This window comes from Varanus komodoensis, unplaced genomic scaffold (assembly GCF_004798865.1).
Source record: "Varanus komodoensis strain SLA01 unplaced genomic scaffold, ASM479886v1 scaffold3, whole genome shotgun sequence".
Lineage (NCBI taxonomy): Eukaryota > Metazoa > Chordata > Lepidosauria > Squamata > Varanidae > Varanus > Varanus komodoensis.
In genome coordinates, this window is record NW_025335761.1 from 19,614,172 (window position 1) to 19,636,056 (window position 21,885).

A 21,885-nucleotide genomic window follows, 5' to 3' on the forward strand; every position below is an offset into this window, starting at 1 on the left:
GAGGAATTTTTTCCAGCCATTTTTAGCTTGAGGAAAGTCTGATATTACATTTCAGATTGAGACAAAGGCCTCATAAAAAGTCACAAAACCAGTATACTGCAGCTATATCACCTTGTAGTTGAATTTCTATATACTGTATTTAAAAGAGAAGTCCATTTCTCTCGAAACCATGCTGGGGGGATGTGGACACACCAAATAAAGGATGCATTTTCCCTCCCACTATCAAAAAGGAAGAAGCAGCCTTTGTAAAGCTGTGGGTTAACTCTTCATGCATTGAAACCCTAAAAGGAGAGGTTTCTACAGGAAACACTACTGGGTCACTAGGGATCTGATGAAGAAAAGGAATCTGTTGAAGTGTTAATGCCGTGAATCCTCATCTTACAATCAACTCATACCAAATCATATCACTGAAATGCCAAAAATTTCCAGTGAACTTGGTCAGGATCTGAAGCCTGGGTGTAAGCACCTGAAGCACTCAGAGGTGGAGTGCATCAACGCAGCAAAACGTTCTTCTAGGAGCCTTACTTGCTAGCTATCCCATTCTGGTGGGCACCAGCTGATGGCTCCTTCAGCTTCAGCTGCCACATATAAAAGAATCCGTTGGACAGGAATTGTATTCCAGAGAGATCTCAACCTCTCCTCCCCAAAATGATGGTGACGGGGCTTGTAAATCTTCACCAGAAATCCCTGTATATCAGGATGACCTCAACTTCAGAATGAAGTTAAAAGACACAGCTTATGAAACACGATATCTAATAAGCACAGAAGCCCCTTGCAGGTACTTGCTGAGCAAACCAGGCCTACAGCAGGCCTTGCCCTCTACATCTCTGGGCATGCTGGCTCTGCCTCTTTCCATACAGACATTGTTGAGATGAACTGACAAGGTGTGAAGGGAATTCTACACATTTGCCTGAATGCAAGTGGAGTTTTCTGTAAACCCTGATCTAAAAGAGTCTACAGCTGTGCAGAGTTCTACTCATGGTCAGACCAGGGTCAACGTGCAGGGCCCTGACTTTCCACCCATTTTAATCCCTCACTCATCCAGATAAATGACAGAACTGGGCTAGAGACTAATAACTACCTAAGTAGCTGCTTTCTGTGGGTAGCAGCTGTAGACAACGCTACACTCAAGGGAATTTTTTGGCCCTCACCTCTGGTTTTAAGGAGAAAATCTCATAGACTGTGTCTCCAGGCTGGATCTTTGCGCAGTCATAAAGAACAGTAAACAATATGTCATCTTTGGTGACTGGATCAGCTTTACAAACCTCCAACTCTAAGATATTCTGGGAATGGAAAAAAGGAAGGTCAGAATTGTACATTCCTTTCAACTGACAGAGCAATCTGGCCATTTCTGCTGTAATCCATATTCTTTCAGATTAATGGAAGCCTTGCCATCAGTATGTTCTCTTTCAAAAAATTTACAGAAGGGAATAGTGAAATGCTATTTCTTTGTAATGTCTTCATCCTTTCCACCTCTAATACTATTTTCTGTTTATTTGTTTTTCTCATTATCACCTTCCTCTTTCTTACCAGTCACTTCCCACTTCACTCTCCCACTTCTATATTGTCCTATATATCTCCAGATCTCTTCAGCCATCCAACTTCATTAAACTTTACCAGCCATTCTCTCCTACCATTTGGCAGGCATCAAAAACTAAAATGGTAATTTTCCTTTTCCTGGAAAAATCTAAGTCAAGCAGCCTACTGTTTGCTGTTATATTTGGAAGAGCTGTTTTGCAAGTATGGCATACAGCTTTATCTGCCCAAAAAACTTTCAAGAGAAGCAGATGGTATCTTGAGTATCTTACTATACCTTGATCTCAGTTTGGATTGTAAAGTAGAATTTCTCATTCCAAACTGGGTTTTCAGAGTACTTGATAGTTTGGGTTCTGAATTTCTTGTGTGATGCTGTTGGCAGATGCAAGGTCACATAGCAACCAGATGCAAACCCTGTAGTAGGGGATAAAATGAATATTTGATTAAAAATATTTGTAAGCAACACATCTCAAGTCAGAGGTAGGGGTGTTAGATGACTTTGTACAGGATAGGTGGTATCTAGTTCTGCAGATATTTTTGCAGGGAAGGCTTGTGCATAAATACAGTATATCACAGAAGTGAGTACACCCCTCCCATTTTGTAAATATTTTATTACATCTTTTCTTGTGACAACCCTGAAGAAATGACACTTTGCTACAATGTCAAGTAGTGAGTATACAGCTTGTATAACAGTGTAAATTTGCTGTCTAAACACACAGCCATTAATGTCTAAACCGCTGGCAACAAAAGTGAGTACACCCCTAAGTGAAACTGTCCAAATTGGGCATTATTAGCCATTTTCCCTCCCCAGTGTCATGTGACTCACTAGTGTTACAAGGTCTCAGGTGTGAATGGGGAGCAGGTGTGTTAAATTTGGTGTTATCGCTCTCACTCTCTCATACTGGTCACTGGAAGTTCAACATGGCACCTCATGGCAAAGAACTGTCTGAGGATCTGAAAAAGGAATTGTTGCTCTACATAAAGATGGCCTAGGCTATAAGAAGATTGCCAAGACCCTGAAACTGAGCTGCAGCACGGTGGCCAAGACCATACAGTGGTTTAACAGGACAGGTTCCACTCAGAACAGGCCTCGCTATGGTCAACCAAAGAAGTTGAGTGCACGTGCTCAGCGTCATATCCAGAGGTTGGCTTTGGGAAATAGACGTATGAGAGTTGCCAGCATTGCTGCAGAGGTTGAAGAGATGGTGGGTCAGCCTGTCAGTGCTCAGACTATACACAGCACACTGCATCAAATTGGTCTGCAGGGCTGTTATCCCAGAAGGAAGCCTCTTCTAAAGAGGATGCACAAGAAAGCCCGCAAACAGTTTGCTGAAGACAAGCAGACTAAGGACATGGATTACTGGAACCATGTCCTGTGGTCTGATGAGACCAAGATAAACTTACCTGGTTCAGATGGTGTCAAGCGTGCGGCAACCAGGTGAGGAGTACAAAGACAAGTGTGTCTTGCCTAAGTCAAGCATGGTGGTGGGAGTGTCATGGTCTGGGGCTGCGTGAGTGCTGCCAGCACTGGGGAGCTACAGTTCATTGAGGGAACCATGAATGCCAACATGTACTGTGACATTCTGAAGCAGAGCATGATCCCCTCCCTTCGGAGACTGGGCCACAGGGCAGTATTCCAACATGATAACAACCCCAAACACACCTTCAAGACAACCACTGCCTTGCTAAAGAAGCTGAGGGTAAAGGTGATGGAATGGCCAAGCATGTCTCCAGACCTAAACCCTATCGAGCATCTGTGGGGCATCCTGAAACAGAAGGTGGAGGAGTGCAAGGTCTCTAACATCCACCAGCTCTGTGATGTCATCATGAAGGAGTGGAAGAGGACTCCAGTGGCAACCTGTGAAGCTCTGGTGAACTCCATGCCCAAGAGGGTTAAGGCTGTGCTGGAAAATAATGGTGGCCACACAAAATATTGACACTTTGGGCCCAATTTGGACAGTTTCACTTAGGGGTGTACTTACTTTTGTTGCCAGCGGTTTAGACATTGATGGCTGTGTGTTGAGTTATTTTGAGGGAACAGCAAATTTACACTGTTATACAAGCTGTATACTCACTACTTGACATTGTAGCAAAGTGTCATTTCTTCAGGGTTGTCACATGAAAAGATGTAATAAAATATTTACAAAATCGGAGGGGTGTACTCACTTCTGTGATATACTGTATATCTTAAGTATACTGAATATCTTAAGTAGACACTGAAAAATTTTATAGCACTGATGAAACTTCTGGCATTAATTTAATGAGCTAATGTGACATCTTGAAACATTCACCAGTCTACTAACTGCTGGGAATATTAATTAAAAACAGTCACAAACCATTTTCTGGTTTGTGGCAAAAGTGCGTCAGTTTGGATGTGATTAAAAATAAAAAGGAGTTTGGTGGACAAGTAAAATGTTCAATGGAAAGAAATTCCAGGAGGTGGAGGTGTGGGTGCCATGGAACAGATATTGCAGAAGCAGAGTGGCCGAGGAGGACAGTGCTGGAAGTCTACTGAAAAACAGAAATACATGGGAAGTTGCTGACTGCCTGTCCATTTGACTATCAGTCTAGAGTGTTTGCATCTTGCATTGGGCAAGATGAGGACATATAATTATATAATGGTGAGGACAGTGGGATTTGTTGGCATACGGCCTCATCCCACTGCTCAACAGACTCCCTATCTGAGCTGCTGGAGGTGGTCTCACATGCCATGCAAAAGTTCCCCAAAAGTTCATTTCACATTTTCCAGGTTTGTCTTGATACAGGGCCATCAACAGATTGTTGTTTCCTTTCAACAATATGGTTCTATAAACTGCCCTACTCCAAAAGACGATCGGACTAATTGCAATCATTTGTAATAGTCAAAGTAGGCAGAATATCTGCATAAACTGAAATACCTGAATATCAACTGAGAATCCCTGTCTATGAGTAATGATTAGAAGGAACGTGTAACCTACTGTGCAGTTGCAGAGATGTATGTTTTAGGTTTCACAATGTGGTGTCAAAGCAGGTCCAGTGATGGCCCTGCTGTGGAATCCTACATGACCAGCCCTTTCAATGCTGAGAGACTGCCCCCTCTTGTCTGGGATACGGGTCAGTCTAACAACAGAGCTGGATGTTACACAAGGGAATTGCAGCTACAGGAATACCCAGGGTGTTTCCAGACCAAGTTTTATTGTGCCACAACCCTCTCTCATTTACAGAACTTTACAGAAGCTCCAAATGAAGTCATCGTCCACTTGTAAGCCTCCCATGCATCCCCCACACTACTTCTGTCTTCTTCCATTTCCATCAAACATGTGTTAAGAAGAAAAAAAGACAGAACAGCCACATAGTATCCTTTGATTAGTTTGGTTTGATTCAGAGAACCCTGCACACATTCTCATGGAGTAACTGGACCATGCCTGCACCCACCTGATCAGAATGGATCACCAGTTCCTCCCACCTACCCCAAACCATGAATGTAGGGGGCCAATGCTCCTGAACTCTCAGCCTTTCCTCAATATGTAGAACATGTTCCCTAATCATGTTTCCTACTTTGCTGCTCCAAGCAGCAACTACTGCTAGGATGCAAGGCGGGATGGCAAACCCACAGCGCAGTGCCCTCATATCCCACATGGTGGGAAAGGCAGAGGGGAGAAATTGTGAGGCACAGGGCAGGAAGACAGGGAAAGCGGCAGCAGTTCCCCTTATATTACCACTTATATTTAGTCGTCTGCCGCTTGAGCTCATTTTGAACATCATGGGACTGTGAAGGATGTACTTACTTGTATTGTTGCAGGAAATGTTATTGGCGCTGACAATTCTGACAGACAGCAGGGAAACAGGAAACTCTTGGTTCTGAAATGGAAGCAAAGCCCATGAACTTCACCTGAGTCAGTCCAGAAATTCTAGCAAGTTCTTCGTTGCTCAACATGGATGGATGAAAGCTGCGTGTTTGTGTTAGTGAGGCACTGTATGTTCATCCCCAGGTGAAGAAGATCTTAGACCCCAAACACGGTGAAGACTGGCCCGTGAATGATTTGCTTCTTTCTCTGACCCCACTGCCCTAACACTGTAGGAAACTCCTCCAGGACTCCTTGGTGCAGCTAGGTAATTCTAAGTACTAGTCTTACTGGTTTTATGGGGGCGGGAGTGTTGGCAGTCATATATCATATTTTAACAGCACACATTTAACATTTCTCTCCCCACACACCTCTGCACAATTTACAACTGTGTCCATAATCCCAATATAAAGAACAACTGCTTGCCAGTCCTGGCAAAACAAAAACTGACATGCTCTGAAGGTAGAAAGCTTGAGAACTATTACCCTACTGTGTTTCAGTTTTCTAGTTCAGGGGTAGGCAAGGGAAAGTTTATATGATAGCTGTCAGCGGTTGGGGTGTGGGTGGGTGGCTAACTGGCAGGGGCACCAGGACCCAGGCAACAAGGGAGGGGCTCAAGGTTCAGTCTAAATCGTAGTCAAGCAATCAAAGGTCAGTGCCAGGAGTAGGAGAGCAAGGTAGAGTCAGTCCAAGGGCAAGCGTGGTCAGGCAAGCCAGGAGTCAGGAAACCAAGGAAACAATGCAGAGGGGAGCAGGTACCTGAGGGCTGGAGCAGGAGATGGAGCAAACAAGGACCAGGAAGTCAGGTAAGATCCAGGAACAGCATCCAAGAGTCCAACCAACAAAGAACACTCCACAAGTCAAAGGACCTACAGTGCCAAGGCCGCTTCTGGAAGAAAGACCCAGTTCTTACCTAGTACTTCCCTGAGGGCTCCCAGGTGGCGCACATGAGAGCCCTGGCAGCTGCCGTAGCCTGGGGCAGACTGCCAGAGCTGCTATGCTGGTCCTGGGCCAGCAGAGGGAGCGCTGAAGCTGCCTCGGATCTTGACAATAGCTTTGTAAAAAGCATGGTGCGTATCTGAATGTACGTGTACACAGAATCACAAGAAAACTAAAATACCAAATATTCAGTGCTGATGAGGGTCTTGAAGCAATAGACCAAGGGATGCGACAGGTCATTTGCACAATGTAACTAAATTGCACAATGCAACACAATGTAACTATACAGACAGCCTAGTTCAGATGTACTGATAAAACTATGGTTTCGTATTATGCGTACAAGACTTGGGCTCATGTGCTCCCCTTTCCAATGTTTCCTCTGGTTTAGCCAGAGAGCGATGATTGAAAACTTTTGCTTCCATGTTTAATTAACCACAGTAACTCCTTACGTTCAGACTCAAACTGAAATTTGCCCTCACAAGCCAACTTTAAACAATGTTTCATGATCCTGTCTTGCTTCCAGGGGTGGGCAACCCTTTTTCTCCTAAGGGCCACATGGCATGGTGGGTCAAAGGTCCCTGCTTCTTCTCTCTTCCTATCATGTACAAGCACATGATATATACAATGTATGGAGGACTAAGGTGCCCTTTGCCACTATATACAGCTCTATTCCACAGCTTCTTTCTTATTAATGATTGTTATTCTTGCAGGTATCTTATTCTTGTATCACCATAGTGTTTTTAAGGCTAGAATACACTCTGCCACTCTATATTTTCTATGGTTTCCCTCTCAATAAAGTTAACCATGGCAGCAAAAAATAAAAATAAAAAGGCAACTTTAGAACCCAAAGAAAAGAAAGGTAGGGTAGGAAACATGTGGAAGGAAATAATGCTGGGGAGGGGAATGCAGCTGAGCACCACAGAACACATTATTTATTTATTATTTGCATTTATATACCACCCTAGTAACACATGAAGGCCATGAGTGGCCCATCATGGGCTTACGTAAACCACAGTTATGACTATCCACCATTTCAGATGAGGACATGTTGAGAGCTGCCTCCAGTCTCCTTGACCATGCTGAAGGAGGGGAGGGGAGGGGAGGGGAGGGGGAGGTGCATGACCCGAGGGTTCTGGGCATAACCTTATCCTATCATTCAGTGCTACGTGTGAACAATGAGCTCAGGCTTGGGCAGAAGCATCTGGCTCCTTCATATACTGTAATTCCACGTTATGAAGCCCTTTATATGTGAACCATTTTAATTGTACTCAAAAATGAACTGGGAGCCCATGAAGATAATACAGCACTGGCATCCAGTTTCCATCAATACCTTAGCTTCCATAATTTGCATGGCACTGGGTGGTATAGGAGAGTCTCAGGAATTTTCCCAAGAAATTTAGTTACATTCTGTTTTAAATCTGGAATTGTATTTTGAATTGTATTGTGCTGCTGCTGCTGCTGCTAGGTGTTACCCTAGTTTTTACTACTATTTTATACAGTAGTTTGAACCATTTAAGTTTTATATGCTGTATCTTATATTCAATTGTTTTAAACTGTGAACTGTACAGAGAGCTTCAGCTATTGGGTGATGTAAAATGCAACGACAGACAGACAGACAGACAGATAGACAGAAACATGACCTGTGAGGGGAGGCAGGGCATTTCACCATGCTGAGCTCCATCCCTCCATCCCATTTGGAAAGTTATGCAAGAACTTTAATTCATCAGCGGATTATTAATGGAGTAGCCCTGGCTTCTGATGTCATGTTGAATGAATGACAGAGATTGCAGCAGAGTAACAATGGCTCTTCTATTGTCTAAATGGCTACAGAGCAGCGCAAACTTCCTCATGAGATGTTCCCGGTCCATAAATCCTTCTGTGCTGTAGGTTTGCTTTAATGTCACTGGTGATGCAGCACTGTTCCTCCTCGATCTTTTTTTTTCAGCCTCATGTGCAGGCTGCAGGCAAAGTCAACATATAGATCCAACATCATAGGATCTCCTTTCTGCACACGCCCCTATTCATGTGAAGATCTAAACGAGAAGTGCAGTGAAGCAGACACAGGTCCTCTGAACCTTTGAGAGTGCTAACCAGAGCAGAGAACCACGAGGAATTTGAGGCAGGAGTTTGCCACAGGAACCTAGAAAGTCATCTAATCCTGATGGGCCAATAGAGCATACAAATTTGTGCATTTGATTTTTTAAATCATGTTTATTACTACAAAATAATAAAACAAAAAACAACCAGCAGCACAACATGAGCTCATAAAACAAGAAGTGTGCATAGAGATGCATCATGAACAGAAGTTACGGCATCTGATGGCCACATTCATAGTCCAGCATCACAAGTTACTGCCTCTAAAGCCTGTAAATGGTTTCCAGTAGATTACACATTCATTAAAAGTCTTCAAAACGGCAGAGCATGTGTCTCCATTTTTCTTAGAAAATGAATTTCCTTAGACAGTGGCAGGGGCAGCACAAACCAATGCCAGATGTGACAGACCCTGGTGCCACCTTCTGAAGCCCTGAGGAAGATGGGGCTTGCCAGGCACTGGCAACACCGTCACATGTTGCCTTTGCAAGGCCCAAGGAGGACCTGAGGTGTCACATTGCATCAGCAGGGAGGCCAAAGACAGCTGTCCATAAGTGCTATCAAGAGTTTGCAGGAGGCTGCCTTTGATGCTCACGTGTGGTGCAGCAGGTCCCCCACCCAAGGGTCATGTTGCACCCCTGGAAGCCACGGTGGCTTGGCATGTTGTGCCACTGAGTGTCTTTGTGTCTCCAGCTTGCTACTTCCAGCTTGCCCGTCTCTGGCTTGCTTCCTATCTGCAGCCTCCCCATTTCTGAAGTACCATATTTTTCGCTCTATAAGACGCACTCCCCCCCCCAAAAAGTAAGGGGAAATGTCTGTGCATCTTATAGAGCAAATGTGTGTGTGCCCGATGCCCGGGACGCTGCCAGCCTGCCTGCACCACGTGGCACCACCTGGCCGGCACGCGCTCGGCGCGCCCTGCTCCGCCCCCCACTCCGGCGCAGGTGAGACCTGTGCTGCTCAAGGGGAGAGGTGTGGAGGAAGAGGAACCACAGGCTTTAACCTGCCGGCCGCACGGAGAGATGGACTGCTCACCCCCACCGCCTGGGAAGACCTGCCGCCGCGCCGCCCGGAAGACCACTGTCGGCACGCTGCCGGCCCCACGTGGCACCACCTGGCCAGCACACGCTCGGCGTGCCCTGCTCTGCCCCCCTCCTCCAGCGCAGGTGAGAGCTGTTAATCACAGGTTGGGGTGTGTTTTCAAATGGCAACCCGTCTTTTAATGAAGTCCATGGGGAAGTGATGGGGAATGTGCCTGTGATTATCAGGAAGCTTTCCATGGATCAGTTTTCTGTTAGTTGATCAGACACATTTTTTTTAGGATCAGTGGATATTTGAACAGCATTATCTTCGTGTGTGAAGTTTATTCTTCAAAGGCTACTTAGTCCGCTGTGTGTTTGATTTACTGTACCATATCTCATTTTTTGTCAGAAGTTTTTTTCTATTATTTACTAGTAGGGCAGCGTGGACATTACTGGCTTTTTTAGATTTGTTATTGAATTGTCTGCAGCAGCTCTTGTATAACGTGTAGATTGTGGATTCCTTCAATAATTCCACTGCTGACTAAGAAAGTGATGTGAGTGATTGTGAGCAACAGAGCTTCATAAATTCTGACTCTAGTGATGATGAGTTCTATGGGTTCAACGAAAACTAGAAGAGTACTCGAACTTTAAAGTCTCTCTTTTGTTAATGACAGTGATGGTGGTTCTTAATGCCACTGTTGACTGCTGTTCACTTTACAAGGTTGAAATACAGTATTACTGTATTCTGTTATAGTTTATTAAATAGTTTAGTAAACCATTTGATTCAGAATATTTTTTTCTTGTTTTCCTCCTCTAAAAATTAGGTGCGTCTTATAGAGCGAAAAATACGGTAGTTGCTCCCTCACAGCCGGGCACTGCCTTCTTTCCAGCGAATAACAAAAATGCTCAGTGTGCAACTTCCAAAGAATTACATTAATGTGATATTTGAATGACTGAATCTGCAGACGTCCTCCTGCTTATCTTTACATGTAATTGGGGTTGTACAAACAATGGCAGAATTAAAAGAAGGGCAGGAGCTCAGCACTGTAAGTGCGCCGTCAATGATGGGAGCCAATCATGTGTGTTCCACTGCTCCATCCAAGCTGGCCACAAGAAAGGGAGGGGGGAAAGTTGCACTGGCAGAAGCACTCAGTACTGGGTGCATTTTTAGAAACTAGAGCCCCTTTATCCATATGCTACAGGCAAATGCATTTTCATCCTGAAATCTCTGGTGGGAGAGGACAGTGAGTACCTTTACATCATGGCCATGAAAAATAATTATCCAATACCAGCAAATGGCAGCACCTTCAAATAAGGGATGCACTGATTACTCTGCGTGGTCCACCTGCATCACATTTCTTGAAATCACCAACAAGATTAACAGTGCTAAATGAATCAAAACAGATGGCTAATGCAACAATTGCTATATATAAAGATCTATTGAGATAGGAAAAGTTTCATGTCCTGGAATGGAACAGGGAGCTTCTACATCCAACTGTATTAGTGGAAACCAGTGCTGGCTGTCATCTGCAGAACTTCCCCTGTATTTAATCCAGCAGAAATAGTTTTTTGTAGGAGGTGATTTTGGGTCAAGTGCAGACTATCAGCCTAACCAACCTCACTGGGTTCTTATTGTGAGGATGAATTGGAGAGGAGTAAAGCATTATAAACAACCCTGGGTGACTTTCAAGAAGAAGAAAGGTGACGTATCAGTGTAATATAATAATAAATGCCCTCTTGAAAGGAGCCACTTGGCCTGGAAAAACCCTTTTCTCTGGCACATTGTTTCCTCCTCCTTCTCTCTCCTGTGCTGGTCTGTCTTTTTGATTAAATTCAAAGTGAGTCTTGGGAAACTCTCAAGATGCGTGGGTAATGAGTAAGAGAAGTTCTCAACTGTGTCTGACAGCCAAGATGATTTGGTTTTCTCCTTATTCAAAAGTTGCAAAGGAAGAAACCAAATGGTGCTGTTTTGTTTGTCAAGCACCATTACAGTATTCACAAATAATGACAGGCTTTAATTTTAAAAAATGAGTTAATTCTGGTGTTGAGGAAGGATAAATGTCTCCTCAGAAATAAGTCCCATAATATCCAGTGGGGTTTAGTCCCAGAAAACTATACACATGAATGCAGCCCAAGTTACTTTGCCAAGTTGCAGCTTTATCTTCTCCTAGTTTACTCAGAAATAAATCCTGAATTAAGAACATGGCCCTGCAACCTTAACAAACCTTAACCTTTTTCCTTTTTTGTGGACACTGGTTCATGCTTAGAGATAACATAGACCTAGTATTGATCTTATTCTAGTATTGGTGAAGTCTTGGCACAGATTAATTTATGGGGTTGGAAGAAGAGAGAAGGTAACATGGAGGTAGAGGTGGTTTGCAAAAAAAACAAAAGCAAACCCTCTGTTTTTATGAAAAGGTATTGGAGGATGGAGATGTATTTGTTAGAATTTGTTTTTAAACTGCTTTGGGATATATCCCATATATAAATGGGAAGTGGACTCTCAGTGCTATCAGATAAATACAAAACCTCATATACCCATAGTGCATTCCATCTTTGCTGTAGAATATGCCAGTGTTTCAGACAGTTATGCCTGCTTCCATGATACTCCATTACAGTCTTGTTCCCTACCTCCTGCTATGTTTCCATATTTCTTAAAAAAAAAAAAAAAGGCAAGGGAAACCAAAGCAATACAGTTGTCTAAAATGTTTCCTTTCCCCACTGAATGGACCACTTTTTACTTTAAAAACCCAACAACTTAAAGCCAAGTACCTTTGATTTCTTCTGGACGAGACAGGGTGCCATTTGTCCTAAATGGCAATCCTTAGTATCTACATCCCACTTGAGGCACAATGGATTTGCCACATGCTGAAGGAGAAGTGGGGAGGTGTTGGATCCTTCCTGTCATCATAAATTAAGCTTAAGGGGCTAGAATTACTGATACAAACCCTGAGTTTTGAACTGAGAACTTGGTGACTGGTTTAGTACCATTAAAATGGGGATGGTGTAATTCTAAAAATTCTACTTATGCAGATCCAACAGGAGACACAGGATGAGTTTGTTTGGCAGATTTGGAATCCTACCTCAGGTTACAATCCTACACATAGCATTTCACCTTTTGTAACTGATTTTCTAAATGAAAGAACTGTTTTTTTATCTCTGAGGTTTTAGGGAGGTGTGAAATTGTACTTCTTCTCCATACATTTGTGTTGCTAATTACACATGACTCACTGCCGAACATAATGTCAATTAGGTCAAGGAGAAGTGAAAGAGAGGACTGCTAACTCACAGTTTAATTTGTTTGTACCAAGAACCACTTGGACCTCGAATAAACTATTATTTCATTGCACTAGCTACATGCATCACATATTATTGGGAAAATTAAAGTACACTGCATACAGTGAGTAATTGAACAAGAAGGCTTTTCTCTGAATACAATCCATGCCTGGGATATCAATTGGAATTAAGTGTATCCAGATGTACACTAAGTGCAGCATTTATGTTGGTGCAGAAGGCAGATACAGCACCAAATAAATGCATGAATGAATTTCTCTTCAGGATCAAGTGCTATGAAAATAAGATCTTCTATTTAGCAGAAAAGGCTGGTTCTACTTGCCCCCAGCACCCTATATCTCATAAGAATCCCACTGTTACTACTCTTTCAAGTTTGCAACCTGAGTGCAAAATTTTAAGCAACAAAGGAAACTTTGAAAACACATCCCCATGAGTATGTATTATAATTCCTACTATATTATATCCCACACTTTTTCCTCTTGCAAGGAACCAAAAGCAATTTGCATGGATCTTTTCCTCTCTATGTTGATCCTCACATCAATTTATGAGGTAGGTTATATTGAAAATCCAGTACTGGCCCAAAATCACCCAGTGAGCTTCATGGCCATGTGGGGACTAGAAACCAGCTCTCCTGAATCCCAACCCAGTGTTCTAATAGTAAGACCACATTGGCTCTATTCAAACAGAAATAATTCATATAGCTCCCAGCATTCCTCAACCAGCAAACCCAATGCCTCAAAATTCAGTGGCAGGCAGCTTGCCTAAAACAGCTGCATCCTAGCCCAGTTGTGGTGCAGGCACCTGTTAGCATGGACAGAGTTGCCATTAGACCAGATGGCGATTAAGTGCTCAAGAAAGTATAGTATAACCTATAGATGTTAGGAGATTACACCTTCTAACAGCTTATTTTCTGAAATCTTTCTTCACATGCAGGGTTGATAAAGGGAGAAAGCCTTAATTGGCCCTAATGAAGGGCCTTCTTTTTCTTTTAGTCTCAGAGCTGCATGAAAGGCAAATCTCAGAAAGCAAATTACTTGATGAGAAGGTTTTAACCATGCAGTGAGCCTGGTCCAGATTGCATTACTTTTAAATTCACAATATGCCCTGGGTTTCTAATTAAACCTCTTAGGGAATGATCCTATGCATATTTAGACTGACAAGAAGTCCTACAAGTCCCAGAATTGCAGGACCTTTTTCTGTCTAAATAAGCAGAGGATTTTGCCTCTTATAGGGTAATATATCCAAGCCACAGCTTTCAAATGCACAAACACACATATACTGAGATGTTAATTATATCTCACTAACTTACTGCTTTTTTTCTCTTTAAAAACTGAAAATACCATAAATAAGACCATTTTTAAACATTAATTAGTACATGGATATTAAACAGTCAGTGGATATTTTGAAATTTAGTGAAATTTTCCACTTCTGTAACTTCCAAATCCTTATCCAGAAATTTTGGTGCTCATTCTGAAATTCTCCATGCTCTCCACAAGTCTGTTATGTTGTACTCAGGGCACAATCAATAACTTTAACCCATTTGTTTTCTTGACAAATTAAATCCCATGTTTACACAATTATAAAACAAGCTTCAGTACATTTTTGTCTTCCTCCCTGATTTCTTATAACATTCCCTGAAGCAGCACTATGCTCACTGCTAAACCATTCATGTCCCAGATATTTAAATTTACAGAATTTAAATCTGGCAAAAGATTGGCTGGTAGCCAATGCTCGCTCATATTTTTCTGGCAGAGCCTCCTTTGAAGATACAAAAAATGCTGAGTGATTTTTCTTACCTTCTCTGCAGTGCTCCCCATTCTCAACAAATAATGTAGTCAGAATCATGAGCAATACTTGAGCAACAAGTTGATAATCAGGTTGCATTCAAACTTGCTGCCGCATTTTCATTGGCACATTACAAAAGACAGAATCATATAGGTAGGTTCTGAGCTCCACCTCCTGTGACCTCTGGAAGAAGAAGAGAGAGTCAGGTGTAAATTAATTCATATACAATCAGGTTGAGAAATGCCTACAATGAACACACTTCACTATCACAAAGCCAGATGAAGTACAATAATAATTGTCCTGAAAAACCAGGTATTCCATTTCCTCCAGTTCCATCATTTGCAGGCATTCCCTCCCTGCCTTCTCTAACAAGAGCAAGCATTATTTCTGCACTACAGTTACACATTTCTTTTCTGGTGGGTCATGCTGGCCTAGAGTCTGCACCAATGCTGCTTGCATGATACTGTCTGTATCTTACTTAGGAGTCATGGAATCGTAGAACAGTAGATTTGCCAGGGACTTATAAGGCCACCAAGTCGGACCCTTAGCTTGACGCAGGACTCCAGGTTAAAGCATCCCGGGCAGATAGCTGTCCAACTACCTCTTGGATACCTTCAATGCAAGAGGGCCTGTAACCTCTCTGGATATCTCATTCCATTGGCATACTGCTTTAGCTCACAAGTTTTTCCTTGTGTCCAGACAGAATCTGGTTTCCTACAATTGGAGCCCATATTCCATGAACCAAGAGAATTGGTTCTCAGAAATTTGGACAATAGCAAGTAAAGTGACTGGCATTTACATTGGTCACTCTTAAATGTAATGGTGTAGTTTGGGGGCAATAAGGGGAATATGTAATTTGAGGTTAAAATCCCATGGCTCACATATTTGGTTGGCATACTGACCCGCTATGACTATCTTATTCCTATGTCAAGCTTTTGATGGCATAGTTTGGGGCAGAAGCACTGAGCATATTTCTTCTACCTTTTTTTAAAGGGATACGTCAGCACAATTATTAGTGTAATTATTATTGTTGCTGTTTTAATAATAATTATTGCAACAGGTTTTTACCATTAAATTATCAGAGTTCTATCGCACTTGTCAAATGTTATAAGCCTCCAGGAGACCTAGTCTAGGAAACAGCACTTTTAAAAAACTACAATAAAAGACATAAAAACAACAAGCAGCACCTAAGGAGTAAGTAAAACAACAAAACTAGCAGTTAAGCCCCCAAAAGCAGTAAGCCTGTAAATGAAAAGCAAATAAGAGTTCTTAAAACACCATTAAGGCAGGAGAAAACAGGAGGACAGGCTTGGTAGCCCCTTAGAAAATGCTTCCTGCTTGGTTGGGTACCACTATTGAGAAGGTCCTCTCTCTAATTGCTCCCTGAGCACTAAAAGCAAGGGCAACCAGAGAAGGCAACCAGAGAATGGGGAGGCAGGACTCTGTGAGCACAGTCCCTGAGAGGGAACTTAACTCTGCACACTGAGATGCAAACTGAGGTCCCCCCATCCTCTTACCTGCTCTCTGCAATGGGAAGAAAGCGTCTTCTCATTACTGCCTTGTACTGGTGAATTGCTTTTAAAATGGCTGCTGGTCATGTGGCTATGCATTGCCACAAGTATCAGAGAACGTGAGTAAGAGTATTGCCCTCACGACCTCCTTGTGCAATTCCCAGAAGCATCTGGCTGGCTGCTGTGGCAAGATGCTGGCCTAAATAAGTCTCTGATCAGATCCAGTATGGCTCTTCTTATATTCTATAGATAAGTTTTCCCAAGACATGTAGGACTTTGAAAATCAAAAGCTGCACTTTTAATGTCTCTATAGTCACCAGTTGATTCCACACCCAAACGTGGATGTTCACCCACTTGGAGCTGACAGCCCAGCATTCATCTAGAAGTCTGTAATGGCTTGCTCTAGCAGGCTAAAGAGAAGTTAGGGTTTTGCCTTTGTACAGTCTTTTCTATTGTTTTAAAAAATGGGAGCAGTGGTAGAGCCTGTGACATGGGAAGAGGAGGTGTTAATTCTTTTCAGTTTGGGTTCCCAGTTGGAATCCACCCTCCACCTACTATTTCTAATCGAAGGAAACCCCCTTCACACTGTGTTCTTCTTGTGTCAAAACCCCACAACAAAGCAAATGACAGCGTCATATCAAAGCAAATGAGCTGTTGCCCAAGCAATGTGCATTTTGCCGAGAAGATCCATCGGTGCCCTGCAGGCAGCCCTTCTGCTTATTATGCTCATATAGAAAGGTGAAACTGAATCCATTTAGTGACTGATTTAACCTCATTGTGCCCCAGACTTCAGCAGTGCTGCTCACTTATTGCATTTACCCTTCAAAAGCAATCTCCCCAGTGGGGAAGGGAAAAAACAATGGGGAAGAGGGGTTGGTAAACAAATATACAATGCACAATAGAATGGAAAATTCCATTCAATTAAGCATAAACAATATACCTACCAATTGTGCACCATTGCCTAAGGAAGTCGACGAAGAGATGCGTAGTCAGTTTCCTTGTGAAGCCCTGCACTAGACAACGTTCCAAAAGGGCTAGGAAAGCAGCCTCTCACCCTTGTGGCAAATACTTCACAAGGGATGGGAACCGTGCTAAATACGGGCAAGGTCTGTTAGGACAGGCAAGAATTCCCTGACCTTTGCAGAACTTTTTCTCCCTCTAAACACACAAGGGATTGCGCGCTAAGAGAATGAGCTGCCAGTTTTACTACTGCTGTATTTTTAAGAGCAGCTGAACATGTAGAAACTTGTGCAACATGCATTCCTACTTTATTAGTATCAAAACAAGCATCCTATATTCACATAAGGATGGCAATCACAACTGAAAATTACAGCAGATAAGAGTATTTCTCACATACATATATATTAGTACTTTTGCATAGTCTGTTCCTACTTGGCACTATTATTGATTGCATCCCGTGCCTTCTTCTACTAGAAAGTAAATGCAACATTATTTCCCAAGGTACACATCACAGTCATATTATTGTGATTAATCTCAAATGCGATCTTTTCTTTGGCTGCCCAACAAAGTCTTGAGGTAACTTAAAACTAGCATATTTATTATGACACAAGTTTCCATGGGCAGGAAGCTACTTGAACAAATGCAAGAATGTGTCAGATGGTCTGAGCTCTGGTCCACAAAGCTTATTCCATAATAAATGTGTTTGTTCTTAGGGTACCACAAGATTCTTCATTGTTTTTGCTGCAACAGGCTAACGCACTTACTCTCTGGAAATCGTCTTATTTGATTCACCACAACAATACATTTGAAAATTTCTTATGGATCTTCTTCCTTATTTTGCCTTCTTATGAGTGTAATCCTATCAATTGCATCCTTGATGCATAGGAAGCCTCTGAACTCAGAGGAAGAGGAGCCAAGGAGGTGATCTTCACCACCCTGTATATTTCACTAGGTGGGCTATTTAGTAATGGCGCTTCTCTTCCCCTGCCCTTCCACTGAAGCATCCTCATTTCCCCTTATCCAAGGTTGATTTTTCCAGCCTCAGAGGGAAGCCTGCAAGGAGGTGGGGCACTGGAGTTGGACCTTCAAGTCCCACTTGTAAGGTTTGAGTATTGCCTCCACACTCAGAAGGGGGGATCCCAAATTCCAAATGTCCCCTCAGTCGATATTTATTTGTTACCAAATTGTTCCCTTACATATTCTAAACATGTTTTTCCCATTTGTTTATACATCTCTTGGATTAATACACTTAAAATGCTAACAACTCTTGATTTAGGTTTGAATAATCTCATTACTGCATCTGTAAATTGCTGAGAATGGATTTAAAATCTGTAATTATTCACAGGCTGGCACAGGCAGTTCAGGATAGGCATAGAGAACGGATGTGGCAGAATGGTTAAAGGCTTGGGGCGAGGAGATCCCAGGTCCTAACCCCCACTGGGCCCTAAAGTTCACTCGGTAATTTTTGGTTTGTCATTGACACTTGGACTAACCCACCTCACAAAGTTGCTGTAAAGATAAAATGGAGAGGAGGACAGCCATGTAAGTTGCTTTAGGTTCCTTACAAGAGGAAGAAGGTGGACAATAATAATATACTCTGATCTCCAGTTCCCTATATTCAGTTCAATAATAATAATAATTCAAGAATAATATCAGGTAGAGTTCTTCAATTGGTTCTCACAGATGCTAAAATAAGTGGGCTGTTATACTTCCAATTATCTAGAAAATACTTTGGAGAGGGAAGGCTCACCAGTTAAGATGTTTTCTGAGCACACTGGACTTTCCTGTTAAAGGACAGTAACTTTTCCATTGTTAAAATCCCTTTTTTTGCCTGTAATGTTTTGCTTAGGAGTAATATAGCATGTTCCAATTGCTATATTAAGGAATGGGATGTTTTAAGCACTCTATTCAACATGACCTCAGCTTTTCATCTCACTGTGTTTGCTCCAGCAAAACTTACACTGAGTCACAGCATCAGAGAATAGTAGAGTTGGAAAGGGTCAATAAGGCCATTAGGTCCAACCTCCTGCTCAATGAAGGACACCAAGTTAAGGCATTCCTAACATACTGCCGTCCAACTGCATCTTGGATGCTGCCTGTGTGGGAGAGTCCAATGCCTCCCTAGGTAATTTGTTCCATTGTACTGCTCTAACCGTCAGGACGACTGTTCCAGCTGGTCTCAAGTTCCAGCTTCCTGTACTTGAGGCCATTATGTCATGCCCTGCATTCTGAGATGACTGAGAAGAGTTGCTGGACTCCTCCATGGAACAGTCTTCCATGTACTTGAAAAGTGCTATCATATCTCTCCTCTCTTCTCAAGGCTAAACATGCCCAGTACTTCCAATCACTCCTTTGTTTTCAGTGCCTGGATCATCTTCATTGCCTTCCAGTTTGTCTGTATTCCCTGAACCTGCCCACCACCCCCCCCCCGCCAAATCATTAATAGAATTATTGAAGATCACTGGACTGAACCCTACAGTACGCCTTCTGAGATGTATTTTCTTTGTTCTCCATGAGGACACAGGCAGTTGAGCACTCCTAGCCAAACTTCTAAATACCAAAAGCAGTAGCAGCAGCAGCCAAGCTGTGAATCTGCTTCTTTGCTTCTGAAGCTGTTGTGGAAATGAGAACAGAGTTTACAAGCCAGCTCCTTCTTCCCCCTCCTAAGAAGATATTTTCTCATTCCCATGTGCCTGCAAGAACATTTCTAAGCACAACCAATCCCCCCTAGCACTCTTCCTGAGCCCCATCCATCACAGGCCATCCTTTTCTTTTGGTGTGCTCCCAACACATTTTGCTTTGCTCTGCAGTTGTAGGTCTTAACAAAAGCGAGCATTTTCATTTTTCCTGCTCACCTTGTCTTCATCACAGCAAACAGAAGGGTGAGATGCAGGAACACAGAGGTCAAGAGAAGGCAGGAGTCAAAAGGACACAACAGGAAGAAATTGGGGTTGAAGAAAGAAGAATGAGAACGAAAGAACAAAGAAGTAAAATACCAAAATAAACCAAGACTTTAATTGAGGGCCCACTAGTATAGTACAAGTGGATCAGTAGAGCTAGTTTGGGTTGCTTGTAGGGCACATTACTCAATTATGATTCCAAATAAGCCCGAAATAGCATCTGTTTCTGCCTTTAGGAGCATTATTCACCACTACAACTATCCAAACAGGCTAGCTAAAAACCATGAAAGGCAAGCAATTCAGTGAATGACAACAGGCTTCACAGAATTTCCATCTGCTTTATAATAGGTTAAATACTAATTAAATATAATTATGAGTCACAAAGATTGCTGCTTGAGTTGCAAGTAGGGGAAGGTACATTCCAGCCAACTTTTACCTCCTTCAGTCATATCTCTCCTCAGAACAGCACCAATTTTTACAATAATTTGTGTTTGTTTATTTCATTTTTATACCGCATAGTAGCCAAGGATCTCAGGGTGGTTAACAAAAGTTTTAAAAAGTTATAAAATTAATACAATTATTAATTTATTATTGCTAATTATTGCAATTAATAAAGTGCTTAGGTCTGCAGTTAACCTGCATGTTTCTTGACATTATTCAGTGATCAAATGTATGTAATGAGGGAACTTGAAATACACCACCTGCCATTTTTAAAAATTATAAATGCTTTAGCAAATGTGTTTGCTATGAGCATTGTTCCTCAGAAAATGTCTAACACAGAGGGAACCATTGTGGTGCAGTAGCTAGAGTGATGGACTAAGTCCCAGAAGAGCTGGGTTCTAGTCCCCATTTGGCCATGAAGCTCACTGGGTTACTCTGGGCCAGTCACCCAGCACAGTTGTGAGGATAAAATGGACCAGAAGAAGCTCATGGAAGCTGCCTGAGGTTCCTGTCAAGAGTATGGGAAAGTGGGGTAGAAATTAAGTGTGTTGGTTTTATTGTTAGCATGTATCTTTGCAATGAAGTGAGCATCATCTTTGGGATGAAATGAGCAGGTAATATAGAAGGAGTGTTGTAGTTCACTTACATAAATCTGTATGCAATTTGAAATTGATTTCTGAATGTAGTGATAAATGTACTTCCAAGAATCTCAGAGCAATCATTCCGCTTTACATGTTACCAGTAGTGGAGCTCTGGAATCTGTACCCTACCACAGAAATCAACCTAGTTCATAAGTGATATCCTACGGTTTCATCCTTTGTCCACATTCAGAAGTAGCAATAAATTTGACTTGAACATTCTGGAGTCTTGTGTGGACATACTTCTGCTGTAACTTCATAAAGGCTCAAGAAAAACACTGTTATTGCATGACCTAGCTGCAGCACTGTGCATAACTATGAGCAGGAGAGTGACAAAGCAAGAATGGGGCAGTATGTCTGAGCATTCAGGTTGTCTGGTTTTTGCTTGCATCTATGGAGACCTAAAAATGTATTTTTTACTTGCTTAAGCTTACTGAGTTCGAGCCAAAACTACTTTTTAAACATCCATTGTGTGCCCCCAATGTCAAGAGGGTAATGTCAATAACATGGTAAGAAAGGAGAGAGACAGAGAGAGAGACTGATTGTACATTTAAGACTACATTTTTCACCTCTTATTCTTAGCTGGATGAGATGCTAAGAATTTACAATGTAAATATTTTACAATAAAAAGCTATATTTATACAAAGAAGATTATAGGAGTATCATGAACAACCATATCTAAATTAAATCAGGGTAGTTATTCTTGCTTTATGGTGTTCATGAGACTGTTGTATTAATAGGGCCAGATTCAAGGGGCTTCTTTTCAGTTTCTTACAAGACCTGGAGGCCAATTAAATGAGTGAAGGGATTCATGACAAAGCATTTGCCCCAAATCCTAAAGCGCTTTATTCCATGCCCACATCCAAAACTGACAGAAATGCACTGTCACTTTAAGAAAAGAGTTTTAAAAAAGATAAAGCACATTTATTACAGGCATCATCAGC

General features: G+C 42.2%; 1 protein-coding gene across 1 annotated transcript in view; it reads right to left on the minus strand.

Moving 5' to 3' along the window:
• The window catches only part of LOC123026292 (cytosolic phospholipase A2 beta-like), a 46,578-nt gene extending 27,316 nt beyond the window's left edge, over window positions 1-19,262 (minus strand). Inside the window, exons 1-4 of the mRNA XM_044435729.1 lie at window positions 19,116-19,262; window positions 5,304-5,376; window positions 1,814-1,950; window positions 1,152-1,283 (exon numbers count right to left, since the gene is read on the minus strand). Of these exons, the coding sequence (XP_044291664.1) occupies window positions 1,152-1,283; window positions 1,814-1,950; window positions 5,304-5,376; window positions 19,116-19,262 (489 nt within the window). The remainder of the gene's footprint in view (window positions 1-1,151; window positions 1,284-1,813; window positions 1,951-5,303; window positions 5,377-19,115) is intronic.
• Window positions 19,263-21,885: the final 2,623 nt, after the last annotated feature.